The 20963-nt window shown below is 56.8% G+C and overlaps 2 protein-coding genes across 2 annotated transcripts in view; both read right to left on the reverse strand.

The window, feature by feature from the left end:
* Nucleotides 1-312: 312 nt before the first annotated feature.
* On the reverse strand, nucleotides 313-14589 carry LOC127486542 (leukocyte immunoglobulin-like receptor subfamily A member 6). Its single transcript, XM_070063479.1, has 14 exons — nucleotides 14408-14589; nucleotides 14211-14246; nucleotides 13747-14034; nucleotides 13305-13642; nucleotides 12835-13251; nucleotides 12652-12667; nucleotides 12409-12541; nucleotides 10052-10118; nucleotides 6973-7021; nucleotides 3512-3796; nucleotides 2400-2705; nucleotides 2196-2243; nucleotides 893-943; nucleotides 313-782 (listed from the first exon to the last, which is right to left on the reverse strand). The coding sequence occupies exons 1-14, from the start codon at nucleotides 14454-14456 to the stop codon at nucleotides 487-489; spliced, it is 2379 nt and encodes a 792-aa protein (XP_069919580.1). The 5' UTR covers nucleotides 14457-14589; the 3' UTR covers nucleotides 313-486.
* LOC108176037 (leukocyte immunoglobulin-like receptor subfamily A member 5) overlaps nucleotides 12030-20963 on the reverse strand; it is a 41669-nt gene continuing 32735 nt past the window's right edge. The window contains exon 7 of the mRNA XM_070061994.1: nucleotides 12030-12116. The gene's annotated coding sequence lies outside the window, so the exon portion shown is untranslated. The remainder of the gene's footprint in view (nucleotides 12117-20963) is intronic.

Here is a 20963-nt window from a genome sequence, read left to right on the forward strand (position 1 = left end):
TGGGACCATACCACTGTTGGTGAGACCCCGCTGGAGTGGGAGAAGCTGCGGCACTTGGGCTGTGCCAGGGCTGCAGACTCCAGGGCCACCAGGTAACTCCGTTCCCCACCTCATTGGGCAGAAAGGGCCCTGGAGGACGGGTTTGGGGTCCCGAGCTGTGGTCTCAGCATGAGGGGAGGAGGGAGGCCCCGGTCTCAGGGAGTCCCAGGGTCCATCCCTCGCCCTGGGTGATCATCACTGGACTTCCAGGGTAACAGCTAAACGAGCCTCTGTCCATCACCCAGCCTGTAGCGCCCGGGTACAGTGGCGGGAAAGAGAATGGGGGGGCACCCCGCAGGCCAAGGGAGGGAGAGATCAGGACAAAGCCCATGATGGGAAGCAGCCCTGAAGCGACCTCAAATAGTTCACGGAAACCCAAGCTGTGCTGCGAGTGTGCGTGAAGTTTCAGCCGCAGCCTTGCTATGGAGGACAGGGCTGTTTGCTTTGTCAGGGGAGACCAGAGTGGGGCAGCGGTGGCCGAGCAGGTGCACACGCCAAGGAGCGGATCTGCCTCAGCAGGCCGTCACCTCCACCCCCGCCCCCCACTCTGTGCAGGTGACCCCCGCTCTGCAGCACAACACAGACGTCGCAGTCCATGCCGGCCTGGGCACGGCCGGCTCCCTCCTGGGTCCTCCATCTGCAGAGCCAGTCTTCAGCCAGGAGCCACATCAGAGCCACCAGGACCAGGACAGCCAGGCCGATCCGCAGGAGGTTCTGGGCGGTGTGATCCCAGGCGGCTGGGGCTGGGGCAGAGGGGCCGCTGATGGGATGCAGCACTGCACCCACCCGCTCCTCTCCCCTCACCTCCCAGACCTTCCTCCTGCCCCCACAAAGCGCGAGCCCGGCTACTCACTGTCCTGGACTCTGGACACTGTGGTTCCGAGACGGGGTTCCCGAGAGCCTGCTGTGGGAAGGGAGGGTCGGCTTTGGCTTCCACCCGCCCAGCCTCTCCTCCCTCAGCCCAGCCCCGCCACACCCCGCGGCTGGGGTCTCCACCCCATGTCTCACAGGGGTCCCAGCGGCCTCACCCCGCGGGCAGGGCCCCCAGGCAGAAGCTGGCGCTGCACTATTGCGCATGCGTCTCCAGGCCCCGCACCACGACGGGTCTCTGCGCCCCCCTCACGCAGGCATTTCTCCACACACGGCGTCAAATCCAAAGCCTGGTGCTCACCTGGGTGTGCTGAGCCAGCCCCCTCCCACCAGCCTCCTGGCCAGTCCCTTGTCACCTCCCCTTCCTGACTTCCGGCACTGCTGGGTCGCCCCCTGTCTTTCTGGAAATCTCTTCGTTCTGAGAACCAATCGACTAAGGGGCTCCGTCGGCCAGTGTTCACCCAGATGTCTCCTGCGTGTGCCCAGCCAGGCGGCCCTGCTTAGCCTCCAGGGTCCCCCTTCCAGGTCACCACTGCTCCTTGTGTGCAATGCCAGGGGGCTTCTAAAACTTCACAGGACACGGAGTTAAAAGAAGTTTCTGGGGCCAGCGCTGTGGTGTAATGGGCTAAAGCCTCCGCATATAGCACCAGCACCCCTTATGGGCACCGGTTCGAGTCCCTGCTGCTCCACTTCTCTCCAGCTCCCTGCTAATGTGCCTGGGAAAGCAGCAGAAGATGGCCCAGTCCTTTTACCCCTGCACTTTCCATGAGCTCTCTGAACTGCCCTCATATAACACATTTCTCTCTCCTGACATCCTCTCATGGACGCTCCATCCACTCCAGCCAGGACGCTTGTGCCCCAGAGACCAGGAGGTTTTTCTGGTTGACGGGCACAGCTGTACGGGTTGCCCGTCCCTTATCCAAAATGCTAGGGACCGGAAGTACTCCAGATGGGCTTGTCCTGGGATTTGGAATATTCCCATACACACAGTGAGGTCTCCTGGAGACTGTGCCCATGTCTTAAAGACAAGATTCCCTGGGTGTCACGGGCCCCGGGGACACAGCCTCCGGGTAACTTCTCATCTTGTCCCTAGTGCACCTGCGTTCTGCATATGGACCAGCATGAGAGGGAGGGTGTGGGTTTCACTGCCGGCGGACTGTGGGCACTGAACACCACCACACCTGGGGCACCTGCACTGCACTGTGCAGGCGGGGAAGCCCACGGCACCCACGGGCACACACAGGAAGGCTCCAGCTCTCCCGAGTGTGGATGAGCAAGCTACTCACCAGGAGCAGGGGCGGGGTCTGTGGGTTCCAGGCTGGGGTCTCCCACATCTGGAGACGGAGATGAAGAGGACAGGTCGGGGCTGGGGGCTTCCTCTGCTCCCTCTATTCTCCTTCCCTGGCACCCTGGGGTGGACGTCCCTTCGACAGGACCCTGGGGTTTCTTTAGGAGCCCAGGGAGGACCTGGGAACTGGGGGCTTCCTCACCTGTGACCAGGAGCTTCACGGGCTCACTGGGGAAGGACCACACATGGCCGCTATATGCGCCAAAACACCTGTACGTGCCCGTGTGTGCCAAGGTCACAGGGCCCACGGGGAACTCCGCTGGCACCGCCCCGTGGCTGCCCTGTGCGTGGCTGGGCCCGCCTTCCCGGAGCAGGAAGAAGGTGTTGGTCACCGTCTCTAGCCGGCAGTAGAAGGTCACATTCTCTCCCGAGGTCACCGTGGGCCCTGGTTGAACCCATAGGGTGGGCGTGTCGTACATTCCTGCACAAGAAGGTGGCCGGTGTCTTCCTGCCTCGCAGGCTCCCCCCCTGCTACCTCAGACCCTCCTCCTCCCCCCACACCTGCCCCAGCCGCAGACGCGCCCTCCCCAGCCGTGCTCTCAGGTGGAGCCGCTCAGTGCCAGGAGCGAGGATCAGACTCTCTGGGAGCCGCTGTCCACAGGGGGTTCCCAGAGATTGGCCGCTGGGACCACAACGCCAGCACGGCCTGGGGCAACCGATGGCCAGGGGCCACCTCAGGGCCACCAGTCAGAGATTCGGGTGGGGCAGCCATTTGCTTATGTTTTCTGGGGGAAACATACATAATATAGGATTTAGCATCTTAACAGCTTTAAGCGTCGCCCCGTGTCTCAACTTCTTTTGCAAGCTCAGCCCGTTCCCTCGCATGCGGTGCAGCCCACGTTTGCCACGCCTTCCCCAGGGGACACTCGGCTGCTTGCAGCTCTCGGCCCTTCTGATCCAGGCTGCCGTGACTCGGGGCCAAAGCTCTCTGTGTTTGTCACGAGCCCTCCTGCAGATCCTACCAAGTGCTTCAGTCTGAGACACAGGTCCCCGGCTGTACGGAGCGCCGTGGCCCGGACACTTTCCCTCCGTGGGAGTGGCCCTCCCACAGGACAAGCCTCTCTCTCTGCCCAGCCTGCTTCTCTCGCCTGTCCCAGGGACCCGGGTGCCGTCCTCGGTAGGAGTGTTGCATGATGCCCTGCTCTCCTGCAGGCTCCTCCTAGAGGAAGCAGCCCCCGTTTTGACCCCTGCAGAGCGTGGCTGGGTGGGGCTGCCCCCTGTCCCCTGCCCCCCACCACAGCCCAGCAGACTAACTGGTGACCACCAGATCCAGGGGCTCGCTGGGCTCTGACCAGAGCTCCCCGCTGCGGCAGAAGCAGCGGTAGCGCCCTGCAGTGCGCGAGGTCATGGCTGCGATGGGGAATCCGACTCCGCCCCTTGCTTGGGATCGCTCGGGTTTCCCCCAGGCAGAGAGGCCCCCCTCGGAGCGTAGCTGGTACTCCTCAGCCCCGGGGGGCCCCTGGCACCAGATGGCTGCTGGCTTTCCCTCTGGAATCCTGGAGTCGGGCTCGGCCCAGATGCTGGGCCTGGTCAGTGCCTCTGGAAGGGAATCAGAACCTAGGTTTCCGGAAGGACCCCACCCCAGTCCCCTCCCACCGGCAACAGCCCCGCCCACTCCCAGTTTTCCCAGTGGTGTTGACTTCCTGGGGACCTCGAGGGTGACCCTGGGGCAGTGAAGGGAGGACTCACGCTTCTGGGTGCTGATTCTCCAGCTCAGACAAAGCCCTGGGAGGCAGGAACCATGGGTCGTGTTGCCCCCCACCCGTACCCCCGGCCTCCATTGCCCTCCCGTACCAGGACTCACCGAGGCAGAGCAGGGCCGTGAGTGGGGAGGGCATGGTGCAGATTCAGGCGGGAGGTGTGTGTGGCCAGCCGGCGAGGGGCACAGGATGTGGTGGGTGAGGCCCCACGCCGCTCACCCTGGGGATTTCACACTGACTTTCTTACAGGTGGGGTCACAGCCCTCCTTCCGCCACCTGATCACGGCCCCACGGACATCCAACCACACCTGCGCCCTCGGTGTTCCTGTCAGCTTCAACACCACACCACTCCCTCCCCAGAGCTCCCGTCCATTGCTGGCCTGGGTGGCTCCTGTTGTTTCTGGGTGCCCCAGGGCCGGGTCTGGGTGGGTTCACAGCGCATCTGCAGCTCCGGCACAGGGGGGAAGGCAGATGGAGGAGCCCAGTCCCGGGGCGGCCCTGGGAGGTCACCGTGCTGTCCACATGCAGGGGAGATGAGGGAGGGCACAGGGTTTCGTGTCCCCCACTTAAACTCCTCAGGGCCGTGGAGACACGTGGGACTCCGCACAGCACCGCCCCCCGTCTGGAAAAGGGAGCGTGGGCTCTGTCTCCTTTCTGAGCAACAGAACCGGGAGGACCGCGGCCATCTCCCTGCAGGTGCAGGAGCGAGGGTGGGGACGAGAAGGCGGGTTTTCTGTGCTCCCAGGAAGTGACAGTGAACAAGGCCCCGCCTGTGTGACCTGGCTGGTGCCCCCAGGGCCCTGATCACATCCGTGCCTGTGAGTACTCGCCTTGGGGGAGATGGCAGTGGCTGGATTTCAGAGACAGCATCGGGACCGAGGCAGGGCCGCTCTGGCTCCGGGGATCGACACCTGGGGTGGGTTTCTTCTCCTGTCCTGGGTTACTGGGACCGGCTCACCCCGAGCTCCCCCAACACAACTTTCTCCAAACACCGACCACGGAACTCGAGTCAACCCTGGCGTCGTGAGGAAGAAGCCAAAGTCCCCACGGGGTCTCCTGGTGTGGGGGTCCAACTCTGGCTTTCACCTGAGTTTCTGATCTTCTATTTTTAAATTCAGAAAGTTTGGGAAGGAGGGAGGCAGAGAGAGAAGAGAGAGAGCGAGAGAGCGAGGGAGCGCTCCATCTGCTGGGTCACTCCCCAAATGCCTGTGATGGCTGGGGTGAACCGGGCCAACGCCAGGGGCTAGTAGCTCCATCCACATCCCCACACGGGAGGCAGGAGCCCAGCTACCCAACCCGGGACCACGGCTCCAGGACCTGCATGAGCAGGCAGCCGGACCCAGACCTGCAGCCGGGAATTGAACCCGGGCCTCCCGTTGCATCATGGGAGGTGTGTGTGTGTGTGCGTGTGTGTGTGTGTGTAAGTGTCATGTTTACATGACAAATAGACACAAATACAACCTTTGGCTTCAAAGTAACTATTCTTTAAAAGGAGAAAGTGTGCTGCCCTCACCCCTTCTCTCAGGCTCCTGTGACAAGCCCTGCCTGGCCATGGATCAGGGTCTGGGGTGAGGCCAGGACAGAACATTTCCTTGCCATGTTGTAACTCCTCCAGTGTCCTCTTGGATAAAGTTCCAGTGAGTCCCCAGTGAGGCCCTCCCTCTGCCACCTGATCACGGTCAGTGATGGGGTTCCAGTTAGCCACCACCCCGGGGTGGGGGGAGGGCTCTTTGTTTCCTCCTGAGGCCGGTTGTTCTCACTGAGGGTTTAGCTGCAGTGGGTTCTACTCCCCATGGAGGGCCCCAGCGTCCTTTCTGTGGTCTCCCCCAGTTCCCCCGGGGCTGGGTGCCCAGCAGGCGGCAGCTCTCCGGTGGATGCTGTGGGTGTGCAGGTTCCCACCCAACTCAGTCAGACTCAGCCTCGTGTTCTCGTGAAGGCCGCGGGTGTTGGGTTTTCAGGACTTTGCTTCCAGATCTGCAGGTGCAGGCTCCCCGCATGTGGCCGGCTGGGGTGGTGACCGGAGCTTTTCCCTGAGGGCCGAGGGTCCTGACCGCTTTCTGTCCACAGCACCCGCTCTCTGGAGCTCTGTGGAGACCTTGGTTCAAAGCCCCCTCCTCAGGGACTTGGGGCGGGGTCTCTGTTCCCTGGGAGGTGCTAAACCCCATCAGGGCCAACCTCCTGGGCAGTGTCTGCCGAGTACCCGCTTCCGCTCCCACTCGAGCCAGAAGGCTCTCAACTCAGTTTTGTCTCCACCACTGGCTCTTTATTTCTGTGCCCTTGAAGCCAGATACCTATGGGATTGTTTCTAATGTGTCCTGTTGATGTGTGTACATATGTGTATGCATGTGTCTCTGTGTGGAGGTGTGTGCACCCATGTATGTGTGCATGTGTGTATGTGTGTCTTCGGGTGTAGGCATCTGTGTATGTCTGTGTGCATCTGTGTGTCTGCATGTGAGTGTCTGCGTGTGTGTGCCTGCGTGAGTGTGCTGATGGGTGCAGTTCTGTGCACGGCCTGACCAGCACTTCCTCTCGTGCAGCTGTGTGCCCAGCAGAGCTCAGCACATCCTGCCCCAAGGACCAGAGCCAGCCCATGGCCTCTCTGTGGATGGCCCGTGGGCTTAGCATGTTTTCACATTTTCGTGTGTCTGAGAGGAATCGAAAGAAGGCTGCTCCGGGTCGAGTGGACATGCTGTGACACGCAAACATCAGCTCTCACCTGGCTCACTGGGACTCGACCATGCTCCAGCGTGTGTACCGCTCGTGGCTGCTGTGCTGTGCCCATGCCCACCTGGCTCAGCTGACCTCCTGTCCCCAGGGATACTGCCTGGGGGACGGCAGAGGAAGTGAACTGAATGTGGGGGGTGGCGAGAAGCCACTCACGTCTCATCCTTGCCCGAGTGGTGGTGCCCTCTACTGTGTTCCCATGCTCCTTTGCACACCCGTGCTGTGGACAGGGCCCTGGACAGCCAGCCAGGAGCCTCTGCCGAGGACACAGCGGGGCTGAGAGACACCTACCTGTGACCACGAGCTCCAGGGCACCACTGGGGGCTGCCACACCTGGGGGCTGCCATGGTGGCAACCACAGAGACGTAGGGGTTCCCAGGACAAGAGCCAAGGTTCCCTGGCCAACCTGGTGTTAGCACTGTGGTAGGGAGTCCTTCCCCCCACCCCGGGGGCTCACTGGAGCTTATCCAAGAGGACGCTGGAGGAGTTACAACATGGCAAGGAAATGTTCTGTCCTGGCCTCACCCCAGATCCTGATCTCCGGCCAGGCAGGGCTTGTCACAGGAGCCTGAGAGAAGGGGTGAGGGCAGCACACTTTCTCCTTTTAAAGAATAGTTACTTTGAAGCCAAAGGTTGTATTTGTGTCTAATGTCACGTAACATGAAACGCGCACACACACACACACACACACACAGAGAGTGGAAGAGCTAACCCAAGCTAGATAACGTGTGCATTACCTCACAGACTTATTGTGTGGTGGGAGCATCTGGCACAGTTTTAAGCAATTTCAGCTGCCCATGCCATGAGCGTTATTAACTAAGTCGCCATGACGCACACTACACCTCTAGACCTCTCCTCCCACGTGATTTTGTAGCTCTGCTCTCTGACCTGCGGATCCCACGCCCTCCCCTGGTGACCACCATGCTGCTCCCCGAGTCCCTCACAGCCCACACCTGAGTGACTTCCCGCGTGGGTTCTCCTCTGTGCCTGGCTTGTTTCACTCCCACAGTGTCTGCAGTGCCTCGGTTTGCTGCAAACGTCCTGGTTTCACTCATTCCATGGCCGAGTCTTATTCCACTGTGAGACGCCTTGATTCGGGCCCCATTCGCCTCGGTTGATGATGACAGCGATGCGAGCTGCGCCGCAGGAACGCGGGCGGCAGGTGTCTAAGGGTCTCCTCTCCGTTAGCTCCTCCCCTGTGCCCAACCTGCGCTAGGAGAAGGGAGCCGTGGGGGTCGGGGCCCGGAGGGGTGGTGCAGCCCAGGATCCCCTCTCTGTCCCACACTGTTGTGGACAGGTGAGCCAAGGAGCCGCCCACGCGCTCAGGGAGTTGCCATCGTCGAGAAGTAAACCAGGAAGCGGGCGTGATACCAAGGGTTGGAGGGGCCAGGTGGGGCTGAAGGGGAGCTGCTGTGTAGAGAGAATGTTCATGGGCCGGAAATGCCAGACGCGCTCTTCTGGAAACCCGGGATCCTCGGGCGTGCATATAAAGACCCCAGTCCCCTCTTCCAGATAGCTGCAGTATCAGACACGCTCTTCCGGAGACCCCCCCTACACACTATCTTTAGGAACCACAAAAGTTCTCTTCCGGAAACCCGGGAATCTCGGGTGCTCTCTGGAGACCCCACACACCAACTTCATGAAATTAAGAGACCCTGCACTTCTCTTCCGGAAACCCCAGACGTGCTCCTCCGGAAAGCAGGGGGCCTAGACGCCCCCCCCAGATACAGCAGGTTGGGCCGCCCTGGGGGTAGAGCTAGAGTGAAGGCTGGCCCGGAGCAGGTGCGTTGCGCTCCACTTCTCAGACGTGGGTTGACGTAGACTTCCTTCCACACAGAATGTGCCGGGAGGAAGGGTGACGCTCCCTTGGGAACCAGGTGCCCCAGATCCGCAGCAGCAGCCAGGCTCCTCCATCCTCTGGGTCCCTGCTGGGCTGTGCTTGGGGCAGCCCTTTTCTGGCATCTTCTGCATAGTGACCCATCACCCAGTCCTGTCACACAGCTTCCCAGGGCGGGGCGTCCTTGAAGGTCTTGCACTAGTTTTTGAAAATTGTCATCAAGGTCAACGCCAACAAGGGAATTGAAGGGCCTAAAGAGACAGAGAGAACCAGAGGCAGTGTGAGATCCTGGAGAAGATAAAAGATTAGGTTCCAACACAGGAAATCTAAATAAACCATGGACTAGTTGAGCTAAGGGAGCTGGGAAGAAATGTGCCATATTAACCTACAATGCTAATGGGGAGCTGGGTGAAGGGTCTATAGCAACCCCATGTGGTAACTTCACATTTGTTCCCTAAAACTGTTCTAGAAGTCTATTAAAAATCAGGTAAGATTCCCACATGAGGGCTGAAGACCCTGGCTGTCTCCTTACCCAGCACCACCTACTCTAGGGCAACACTGGGGGCTGCCCAGGTGACGCTCCCTCTGTCAATACTGGTAACACCCTGGGGTGTTGTATCCATGGGAGTCCTCCCTATGTCTCACTAGTAACACCCTGCAGTGTTGTATCCATGGGAATCCTCCCTCTGTCGACACTGATAACACCATGTATTGTTGTAATTGTGCGAGTCCTCCCTATGTCACACTGGGAACACCCTGCAGTATTGTATTCATGGGAATCCATCTGTCCGTACTGGGAACACCCCGCATGGTTGTATCCGTGGGAGTCCTGATGAATCAGCCTCCTTCTGCAACCCCAGTTCCTTCTCCACCACCTCATGTGTGGCTTCCCAGGATCTCCAGTTGGGACAAGGAACATACAGGGGTTTCCTGCCACGGGATCTTCACACACCCACTCAAGGGAATTGGTGAACCTAGTATGGCAGTTATGATAGGACTGGCAATATCCCTTGGAAAAAATGCAGCCTAGACTTCGATGGACTGTCAGAGAGACACCATTTTTCCCTGTTCTTGGGGGGTGGGGCAGAAATAAATTAAGATGAAAGGCCTATCATTTTCTTTTGAAATACTTGTAATTTTATTTGATAGGGGAAGAGAGAGGGAGAGATGTTTTGTTTGCTGGTTCACCCCCCAAATGCTGGCAATAGCCAGGGCTGTGCTACACAGTCAGGAGCCTGGAGCTGCAGCCAATCTCCCTCCTGAGGCAGGAACCAAGCATTGAGCCACTGCCTGTCTCCTAGGTGTGCAGTAATGGAAGCCACCTCAGAGGCAGATCTGGACCTAACCCAGGCACTCTGCTGTGGGATTCAGGCATCCAATCAGGGACTTAACTGCTGTACCAACTCCCACCTTATAATTCTGTTCTCAAAAAGTGTTAGTGAAACCCAGTCATTTGTGGAGAAATGGCTGGGACTGGAGAACATTAAGTGAAATACACCTTCCCAGGAATCCAGTGTAAGTTCTCTCTTCCACGCAGAAGTTGGAAGAGTTGGTCTCATAGTAGCAGAGTAGGATGGTGACCACTATCGCTGAAAAGGGTCTGGGGGAGAGATGAGGGAGGGTTGGTCCCCGGGTCCCAAGGTGGAGTCAGATAGAGGAACGGCTCTGTCTGCACAGCACAGGAGGCACCCATGGCTCACATAACCTGTTGAGTGTTTCTACAAAGAACTCGAGGAGAGGAGCTGGGGCCCAAACACAAGACATGATGAGATGGGAACACCCTGGTGTGATCAGCACACCTTCAAATCCCACACTGCACCTCCCAAATTATTACGTGTTCATTTAAAGGGAAAAATAGGTGGCAAATATGTTTTTGGTGTTTGTGTCTTCCTCCTTTGTCAAGCTGAAATTCACAGAGCACAGATTACAGTCCTGACAGAAATTTAATTTATGCTGTAGCTACCTCTCACATTCACTGTGTCGTGTACCCACCAGCACCTGTCACAAACATCTTCATTAGCAGAGACAGAAACCCCAGACCCACTCAGCAGGAGCCTGCACGCTGCCTTCCCACACCTGAGTCCACATTCTGCCCTCTGAATCTGCACCCCCGGGCACCTCTCAGAGCAGAGGCAGACCATGGTGTCTGTGACACCGGCTGATTTCTGTATTGTCATATCTTCAGGGTTTCTCCACGATTATCCAGAACCTCCTTCTTTTCTAACAGGAGAGTGTCAGCCGTGTCTACAAACACCGCCTGTTGTGGACGCACTCACCTGTTGTGCTTCTTCCGGTTGCTGGCATCTTTGGGCTCATGTGAATGAGGCTGCTATGAACCCGTGGATGCAAACACCTGCTTGGGTTCCTGCTTCAATTCCTGTGGTTATATGTGCAGGAGAGATACTGTTGGATTGTCAGGCACTTATGAAAAACAATGTTTTCCTTCTTTAGTGTGCCGAAATTCAAATAACATTAAAGCAGCCCTTTAAAGTATATACTGTGCTGACTTACTACATTAACAATGTTGTACACCATTAACTCTTTAAAATATATTTTATTTATTTGAAAGAGTTACGGAGCTATGTAGAGACGAGAGAGAGAGAGAGAGAGAGACAGAGAGAGAGAGACAGAGACAGAGAGAGAGACAGGTCTTCCATCTGCTGGTTCACTCCCCAAGTGGCCACAACGTGCAGAGCCCAGTCCTGGCACGGTCAGAACCACTAACACAGGGCCTGCACAAGTGTGATTCGCGCTTTGGGACAGGACAGAGGGTGGGGCGTGGGGACGGCACAGTTCCAGGAGCAGGATTCAGCCCGGGCTGCGGGAGGCCAGGAGGCAAGCAAGCAGCCTGGATTGAGTCATTCAAGCCGCCAGCCCTGAACAGGGACTCCGCGTCTTGAAGCCCTCTGTTCTCAGCTGGACCCCGACCCAGGGGAGGCGCCCACCTCACGCTGCCTCCCCTTATCCACGTGCTTCTCTGTTAGCCCCTTAGCACCGAGCCCGACTGAGCTCTGTGCAGAGACCGAGGGCAGCGTGCCACGTGCCCCAGGACGGTTGGGAGGCAGACACACCTGGTGCAGGTGGGCCGACGGAGCCGACTTTGTCCATAGAAGCAGGGGAGGACTCCTTGTACTTGGTGCCGTCACCCTGACTAGGAAGTAGCACTGCCTTCACGCGGCAGGAAGCCGAGGTGCACAGCGGGACCCTGAGGGAGGAGCCCCCGGCACCCGGCAGGCAGCTGGGGGCGTCTCTTCCCAGCCCGCATCACAGACCTCACAGGGGCTCCTGGAGGGTGGCCGTATGACGGCTAGCGGCACCCCCACAGAAAGCATGCTTGTTTCAGAGCGGCCGCTAAGCAGTGCCCAGACACCCGCCCGTCAGACTCCCGGGCACCGGTTCCCGTGTGACCCTTCTGAGCCCCCACACGCAAGGTGTCCCAAGCCCAGGGAAGGACTCGGGGCCTGAGAGGCCGTGAGCGTCCCGTGTGGGATGGACCTCGCCCACCCTGAAATCCGATTTCGCTCGTTTATTCTGTTACTTGGCGCAAGCTCCGTGTTCTTGGCTGGAAACGCGGATTCTCACGCATGCGCACTGGGAACTGCATTCATCAGAAACAGAGCAAAAGGCTCCCTGAGGGCGGGGAAAGGCGGAGGCGGGTGCGGGTCTACATGCGGCCTGAAGGTGGCGCTGTCCCACCGGAGAGCCAGGCGGGACAGGGCACAGCCACAGGGCAGAAGCCCACAGCTGAATAAAGAGTCCCTGATGCCCCCAGACAGCTCCCAGCACCCACACTAGGGGGGCACGGTTCCCCACTGTGCCCGCAGAATCCCCCGTCCCTGCCCCTTAGGGCGTGGCTTCTCTGACCCAGCGCTGTCCTCTCTCCAGGTCACCGCCATTCTGCGGCCCGGGTCCTCTTGTGGCTGTACCAAGCCTCCGCCAGCAGAAGTCCAAGGCCCAACAGGACAAAGCCCGCCAAGCCCATGCGGATGAGGTTCTCCAGGGTGTGGTCCTGGGGCGCTGGGGCTGGGGGGGGGGTGCACGCAGGTGTCACCTAGGCTGGCCAGACCCAGTCACCCAGGACCCCACCTCCCCGCAGCAGCCTGAGGCCTGGGTCCGGCCTGTAGCTGACTCACCAGAGGGGGAGCCTGGCTGGGGGTGCGAGGGGCTGCTGGGCTCCGATCCCCCTGAGAACAGGGACGGGACGTGAGGCGGAGACCCTGCCCTCCCATGCACTCAGCACTGTGGACCTGGGCCCTCGGCCTGAAGTCTTCTGCTGTTCCAACTCCCTGGTGACCTCCCCTGGGACCCCTCCCCACCCAGCCTTCTCCTGTAGACAGCCCTGCACTGACCAGGATGACCAAGGACACAGGGCTGGGGCCCTCACCTGACAGCTCGACCTGCAGGGGGTCACTGGGCCATGACCACAGGTAGGGGTCGGTGCTGTGGGCGCCGTAGCACCTGTAGGTGCCCCTGTGGGCCGAGGTCACAGGCCCCAGCGTGAAGGTGGCCTGAGCAGCCATGACTGAGCCCGGGACATGAAGGTGCTGGGGAGGGGCGCCTGAGCCCACTTTGTGCAGGATAAAGGTGTCCATTGGCTCCTGGGAGCCACAGAGCAGGGCCACCATCACTCCCCAGGGCACCGAGGGCCCCGGCTGGGCCTGCAGGGAGGGTTTCCTGTACATTCCTGGGAGAGAGGACGGCATGTGGAGGGAGCAGCCCACAGCCAGCAGGGTCTGAGATGATCACTTCCCCCGTGGGGTCAGCGTTCCTGCAACTCCCGCCCCGCCCAGGCTCCATGGGCACTGGGCCCCTCACCTGTGACCTGGAGCTCCAGGGGCTCACTGGGCAGTGACCACACATGAGGATATCTGCTGTGAGCGCGGTAGCACCTGTAGATGCCCCCCTGGGTGCTGTCCATGGGGCCCAGGTGGAAGGTGGCCTGCCACACCCCAGCCACATGGGAGAACCTGGCTTCTAGGCTGTGCAGGGGGCCAGCTCCGCCCTCCTTCAGCAGATGGGCAGTGCGGGCATCATCATACTCTGAGCGACAGGAGAGGGACACGTTCCCTCCTGATGCCACCACGAGGCTTGGCTGGGCTGACAGGGAGGGTGCCAGGAACATCCCTGCAGGGGAGGGCAGAGCCGTGTTGTGTGGGCTGCCGCCCCGTGCACCCCACTTGGCTTCTTTCTGTGAGCTGGAGCCTCTCTGGGCAGGGACACCCCCTTACCTGTCAGCACCAGGGTCAGGGGCTCACTGGGCTGGGAGAGGCCGAGCGGGGTCCGATACACACACCAGTACTGCCCTGAGTCGCAGGAGCTCATGGACATGGTGATGGGGAAGTCAGCCTTGTGTCTGGAGTCCTGCTGAGTCCGCACTTCCCAGGGCTGAGGGCTGCCCTCTTTATACACACGATAGACCTCAGCCTGCAGAGACCCCTGGCACCAGAGGGTCACAGGGCTCCCCATGGAGACAAGTGGGCCTGGGTTGGCCCAGATGGAGGGCTTGGGGAGGGCCCCTGGAAGGTAATCAGAGCTGTAGACCCCGGGTGCCGCCCCTCCCCTGCCCTCAACACCATTCCCCAGCTCCACTCCCAGCCCCTCCCAGCCATCACCATCAGCCCAGCCACCCTGGGCTCCTTAACATGAGCTGTCTGGAGACCCCGGCGCTGAGCCAGGTCAGCGGAGGACTCACCTGCCTGTGCCCCATCCCCTGGCATCCAGCACAGCCCTGGAAGTGAGGTCCCCGTGAGAGCTGCTCCCCACTCCCCACCCCTGCAGAGATGCCCAGGCCTGCCCTGGTCCTCTGAGTCCTGGGGTCCCAGCTTGGGCAGGGCACTGTCCCCTCCCACACCTGTGAGGGGTCCCATTGTCCCCGTGTCCCCGGCTCACCCAGACAGAGGAGGGAAGTGAGGGCCAGGGTCTGGGCCCCGCCACCCATCGTCTCCTGGAGCAGAGCAGCTGTGAGGGCCACAAGCCCAGAGCCTGGCTGGAGAGGAGCGGGGAGACGTCACGGGTTCCTCATCTGCGGCCTCACAGGAAGGGAGCAGCCCCTCCCCGACCTCCCCCGCCGTCCCTCAGCACGGGGCCCAGGACACAGCTGGCTCTGGGGACAGCTAGGACCAGGCCCCTGCCTCCACTGCCCCCTTCGCTGTGTCTGCCCGGCCTCCCTCCTCTCTGCCAGCCCCACCCAGGGTGTGCCCCTCATGGGCTGGGCTCAGGAGCTGCCCAGTTAGGGTTCTGGTTCTCCCTGCACAGGCTGGGTGGCCAAGGTACGCACTTCCCTTTCCTGACTGTTGAGTGCAGTTGTGGGGGCTGGGGCGGGGCAGGGGAGGGGAGGGGAGTGGGGAGGGCTGGATCCTGTGGGGAGGGTGACAGAATCTTCCAGGCCTCTCAGAGCTGATGAGAGCAGATGAAGAAGGCAGACGCTGCAGAGGTGTGGCTGAGCTGCAGCCCAGCTGTGGCTGTGGGAGGTGCAGGAGGGCCCACAACAGGGGACACGGGCCTGGGTGGGGTCCTGCTGGCAGATGACTGGCCTGGGCCTGGTGGGGGCTTGAAGAGGGGAGGGTGTCTGGGGGCAGAGGCCCCTAGCTCCTCTGGGAACTGAGAGCATGGTGGTGCCCTGGTCCCAAGCCAGCCGGAGACTCATGGTGCATATACTGTGCCCGGTTTTCATTTGATGGAGGGGGACTGGGAGCAGGTTCTAGGCTACTGCATGGCCACAATCTGTGTAGGGCTGCGGGTCCCTGGCACCTGCTTCCTGAGCCCGCCACGGCCTCTCCTCCCCTGATCTGAGCACCTAAGCTCCGTGCTCCTGGATGACATAGGGGTGTTGCTTCCTGAGCGACCTGAACAGGTGACGTCGTCCCCCAGCGTCTCTGTGGTGGGGGGATGCCTGAGACCTCCCCTCTCTGGGTGGCCGTGGCTGCAGCACTCCGGTCTCAGGGTCCTGCAGTGTCCCTTCCAGATTCAGACGTGGGGACAGCACCGTTCTGGTAGGGGCCGCTCCTCAGAAGTCCCTAGGAGTGCCCAAGGACCCAAAGGTGAATCAGAAGCAGTCCCAGGTCCCAGACAGAATGGATGAACCCATCCTCAACCGTGTTTGGGGGTGGAGGTGAGAGGGCAGGCTCTCAGCTGCCTGCTCTTGGGCGGGGGGCCCCAGGTGAGAACCCAGGACAGCATATCACAGCGAAGGCACTGACAGGCATCTATCCTTTCCTTAGCCCTGCGTCTGGTTGAGAGGAAGTCCCCCTCCCAGAAAACAGGAGCTGGCAAAGTGTGCATGCAGTGGGGTTCACAGCAAAGCCACAGAAATGCAACCACCCCCTCTGGCCTCACCCCAGGAGGAAGCCCCACACCATGCAGTGGCCAGCCCCGCCAGCCCCGCCCAGCCCCAGGGCTCTGTGGGCTCCCAGTCCTGGGTGTTTCTGGGAACGGTGCTATGTGGGGCCTTTGTGTGTGGCTGTACCCCCTACCACATGCATCCTCACTCTATGGCTTCCTGGGGCTCAGCAGAGTTCCTACAGAACCAGGGACCCACCACCCCGAGCCCCGCATCTCCGGTGCACATTCGGCTCCAGTCCCTGGCTGGCCGTGCTTGGACGGATGCCTGTGTGCACAGTCCCTGGATTGTTGTCAGGGCTTCCCCCTGGCCCTCGGCGGTGAGAACACTCCACAGAGCCTGCACTCAGCACACTGGTGAGCGCTGCACCTGACCCTGACCCTTGCCAGGATGTGTGTGGACGGGAGCGCCTGATTCCGTGCAGGGTGTGGGTTGCTCTGTGCTGTGCTGAGGCTGGGTCTGGTGCTTTGAGGAACTACGAGCCTCTTGCCACAGTGGCCAAACCCTGCACATTCCAGCCGCATCTCAGGGCTGCGATTTCCCCACACCCTGACCACACTCTGCCTACTGTGTCTTCCAGAAGTGACCAGTTTGGTGGGTGTTGGGGTGTTACCGGTGAATGGCAGGGTTTTTATCTTCGTGGAAGAAAGAATTCAGGTGTGAGACAGAGAGTAGTAGATAGTAAAATAGCAATGTTTATTAGGGAAGGGGCATCCATAAGAACGGATGGGCCCCTCTCCAGACAGAACCTGAGAGCGTGCCCAGTCGCTCACACTGGGGGAGCGGGAGGTTACATGCTTGAGTGGAGAGTACACCTGCCAGGCCAGGCGGGCAGCTAAGCAGTGAGGCAGAGGGCTGAGCGCGCAGTCTGGTTGAGGCCGGGAGTTTTTAAGGGGATGGGTCTTGCCTCCCTACCTCTGCTCCTCTTGAAACAAAGGACTTCTTGGATGTAAAGAGAAAAACTCCTGGCGGAGCCAAGATGGCGGAATAGTGAGGGCGCGCACCGATAGTCCGGGAAAATTTAGTTTAATAAAAGGGGAGTTACGGTAGCCTCAGAAAAAAGAACCAGGAAAATATTGCAGAGGAAACTCTTCTGGATTGAGTGGCCGTGAATCGGAGGACCTACTGGGAGAACAAGGTCGCCCACCGCATGGAAGCCGAGCTGCGGGACCGAGCCGCGGAAGCCGAGCTGCGGGACCGAGCTGCGCAAGCCGCAGGCTCTGCGCGCCAGTGCTCGAAGGGGAGTGCGTGCCACACAGACAACAGCGGGGAGACTTGGGACATCCAGGGCTCCGAGTCCACACATCAGCGCTGGAAGGGGAGCGGACCTGCGTGGAGAGCGTGGGAGCCCACAGTTCGGGACACCAGCGGCAGACTCAACACACCAGCGCTGGAACGCGAGGTGAGCCGAACCTCAATAGCCCGAGACACCGGCAGGCAAGTGGAGAGAGGAGACTAGAGGGAACGACCCCCGGGGGGGGGGGAACTTCACCAGGCTAACTGGAAGAGAGAGAGAGGAAAAAAAAAAGGTGACTGGTACGGACACGGGTTTTTCTCTCTCTCCGCTCACCTCTCAAGGGCGAGCAAGACAAAGAGCAGGCGCCATCTTGGACATACGTCATAAGCAGAGCGACCTCAGGTCTGCACCGGCCCTGAGCCTAGCAGAAAAACCTGACTCTGGGCGGGGCAAATTAACAGGAGATTAGGACCTAGTAAATTTGTGGTGCTACTGAACTGAGACTGTGAAAAAAGAGACGGTGGGGGAGAGAACTCACGGAATTCACGTGAGCACTCTCCAGAGACGCTACAATTCCGTAACTTTGGCAACCCAGTGGGAGACTGAAGGAGAATTTGAACCCACTCTGAGGGCTGAACAGATTCCCTGTGTGGTCCTTGGGAAAGAGCTTCTGATCTCTGGCTCCTGTGGGTATATCATTTGCCTGCTGACTACCTCCAACTTCGTTCAGCTGTGCAGAATAACTTCCCTCTTGAATCAAAAAAAAAGAAAGAGAGAGAGAGAGAGAGGTTTACCACGCCTAACCTGGGAGTGTCACCTTTGGCACACCAAACAGAGCTCTCAGGCCACACCCATCTCAAGCCCTAAGGCTCCATCAAAAACAGATAGTCCACTTAATCTAGAGTCATAGTATAACAAGAAAAAGCACCACAGTGAAGAAACCAAATATCTCCAATATGCCAAATAACAAACGCAAAAACCAAGGTAATAAAAACAAGGAAGTCACCATGAAGCCCTCAAATGAAAAAGACACCCCAATTCAAGATTATGAGGATGATGACATAGAAGAAATGCAAGAAGCAGATCTCAAAAAATTGATAAGAACATTAAGAAGTTCTCAAAAACAAATTTTTGAACTACAGAAATCCTTAATGGACAAGATAGAAAATCTCTCTCGTGAAAATGAAATATTAAGGAGGAATCAAAATGAAACGAAACAACTAGTACAACAGGAAACTGGGATAGTGACTGAAGTGAAGAATTCAATAGATCAAATGAAAAACACAATAGAGAGCCTTACAAACAGAATGGGTGAAGCAGAAGAGAGAATATCAGACTTAGAAGACAGAGAACAGGAAAGGATACAGTCAGACCAAAGAAAAGAAGAGGAAATTAGAAATCTAAAACATATTGTCGGGAATCTTCAGGATACTATTAAAAAACCCAACATTCGGGTTCTAGGAGTTCCTGAAGGCATGGAGAGGGAGAAAGGATTAGAAGGCCTTTTTAGTGAGATATTAGCAGAAAATTTCCCAGGTTTGGAGAAGGACAGAGAAATCCTAGTACAGGAAGCTCACAGAACCCCTAATAAACACGACCAAAAGAGATCCTCACCACGACACGTTGTAATTAAACTCTCCACAGTGAAACATAAAGAAAAGATCCTAAAATGTGCAAGAGAGAAACGTCAGATTACTCTCAGAGGATCTCCAATCAGACTCACAGCTGACTTCTCATCAGAAACTCTACAAGCTAGGAGGGAATGGCGAGATATAGCCCAGGTACTAAGAGAGAACAACTGCCAGCCCAGAATATTATATCCTGCAAAGCTATCATTTGTGAATGAAGGTGAAATAAAGACTTTTCATAGCAAACAGAAATTGAAAGAATTTGTTGCCACTCGTCCAGCCCTGCAAAAGATGCTTAAAGATGTGTTACACACAGAAACAAAGAAACACGGTCATCAATATGAAAGAAGGTAAAGGAAGGAAACCAAGGAAGGAAAGCTCACAGCAAAAGATCACAGGGAATTCAAAGCATATATTAGAACTTATCTTTGGCAAATGGCAGGGGAAAGTTACCACTTATCATTAGTCACATTGAACGTGAATGGCCTGAACTGTCCAGTTAAAAGACTCCGATTGGCTGATTGGGTTAAGGAACAAAACCCATCTATTTGCTGCTTACAAGAAACACATCTTTCCAACAAAGATCCATACAGACTGAAAGTGAAAGGCTGGAAAAAGATATACCATGCCAACAGAAATGAAAAAAGAGCGGGCATAGCCATCTTAATATCAGACAACATAAACTTTACCGCAAAAACCGTTAAGAGAGACAAAGAGGGACACTACATAATGATTAAGGGATCAATTCAACAGGAAGATATAACAATTATCAATGTATATGCACCTAACTACAGGGCACCGGTTTATCTAAAAGATTTGTTAACGGACTTAAAGGGAGACTTAGACCCCAATACAATAGTACTGGGGGACTTCAATACTCCACTCTCAGAAATAGACAGATCAATAGGACAGAAGATCAACAAGGATACAGTAGATTTAAATGACACTATAGCCCAAATGGATCTAACAGATATATACAGAACTTTCAATCCTACAGCTAAAGATTTTACATTCTTCTCAGCAGTACATGGAACCTTCTCTAGGATTGACCACATACTAGGCCATAAAGCAAGTCTCAGCAAATTCAAAAGAATTAGAATCATACCATGCAGCTTCTCAGAGCATAAAGGAATGAAGTTGGAAATTAGCAACTCAGGAATCCCTAGAGCATATGCAAACACATGGAGATTGAATAACATGCTCCTGAATGAACAATGGGTCATAGAAGAAATCAAAAGAGAAATCAAAAACTTTCTGGAAGTAAATGAGGATAACAGCACAACATACCAAAACTTATGGGACGCAGCAAAAGCAGTGTTAAGAGGAAAGTTTATATCAATAGGTGCCTACATCAAGAAATTGGAAAGGCACCAAATAGATGAGCTTTCAATTCACCTCAAGGATCTAGAAAACCTACAGCAAACCAGACCCAAATCTAGTAGGAGAAGAGAAATAATTAAAATCAGAGAAGAAATCAACAGGATTGAATCAAGAAAAACATTCCAAAAAATCAGCCAAACGAGGAGCTGGTTTTTTGAAAAAATAAACAAAATTGACACCCCATTGGCCCAACTAACTAAAAAAAGAAGAGAAAAGACCCAAATCAATAAAATCAGAGATGAAAAAGGAAATGTAACACCAGACACCACAGAAATAAAAAGAATCATCAGAAATTACTACAAAGACTTGTATGCCAGCAAACAGGGAAACCTATCAGAAATGGATAGATTCCTAGACACATGCAACCTACCTAAATTGAACCAGGAAGACATCGAAAACCTAAACAGACCCATAACTGAGACAGAAATTGAAACAGTAATAAAGGCCCTCCCAACAAAGAAAAGCCCAGGACCAGATGGATTCACTGCTGAATTCTACCAGACATTTAAAGAAGAACTAACTCCAATTCTTCTCAAACTATTCAGAACAATCGAAGAAGAGGGAATCCTCCCAAATTCTTTCTATGAAGCCAGCATCACCTCAATTCCTAAGCCGGAAAAAGATGCAGCACTGAAAGAGAATTACAGACCAATATCCCTGATGAACATAGATGCAAAAATCCTCAATAAAATTCTTGCCAATAGAATGCAACAACACATCAGAAAGATCATCCACCGAGACCAAGTGGGATTTATCCCTGGTATGCAGGGATGGTTTAATGTGCGCAAGACAATCAATGTGATACACCACATTAACAGACTGCAGAAGAAAAACCATATGATTATCTCAATAGATGCCGAG

The sequence above is a fragment of the Oryctolagus cuniculus genome, chromosome 18 (assembly GCF_964237555.1).
Source record: "Oryctolagus cuniculus chromosome 18, mOryCun1.1, whole genome shotgun sequence".
Classification (NCBI taxonomy): domain Eukaryota; kingdom Metazoa; phylum Chordata; class Mammalia; order Lagomorpha; family Leporidae; genus Oryctolagus; species Oryctolagus cuniculus.

Bases quoted from the DNA above. Each gene is read 5' to 3' on its own strand.
- LOC127486542 (XM_070063479.1), bottom strand. From the start codon at position 14,456: ATGGGTGGCGGGGCCCAGACCCTGGCCCTCACTTCCCTCCTCTGTCTG. The intron at 13,643-13,746 runs GTAAGGGGGTGT...CCTCCCCTGCAG, and splicing joins CCTGACCCTGGTGCTGACAG to GGATGTTCCTGGCACCCTCC. The intron at 13,252-13,304 runs GCGGGGCGGGAG...TGATCATCTCAG, and splicing joins CCAGTGCCCATGGAGCCTGG to ACCCTGCTGGCTGTGGGCTG.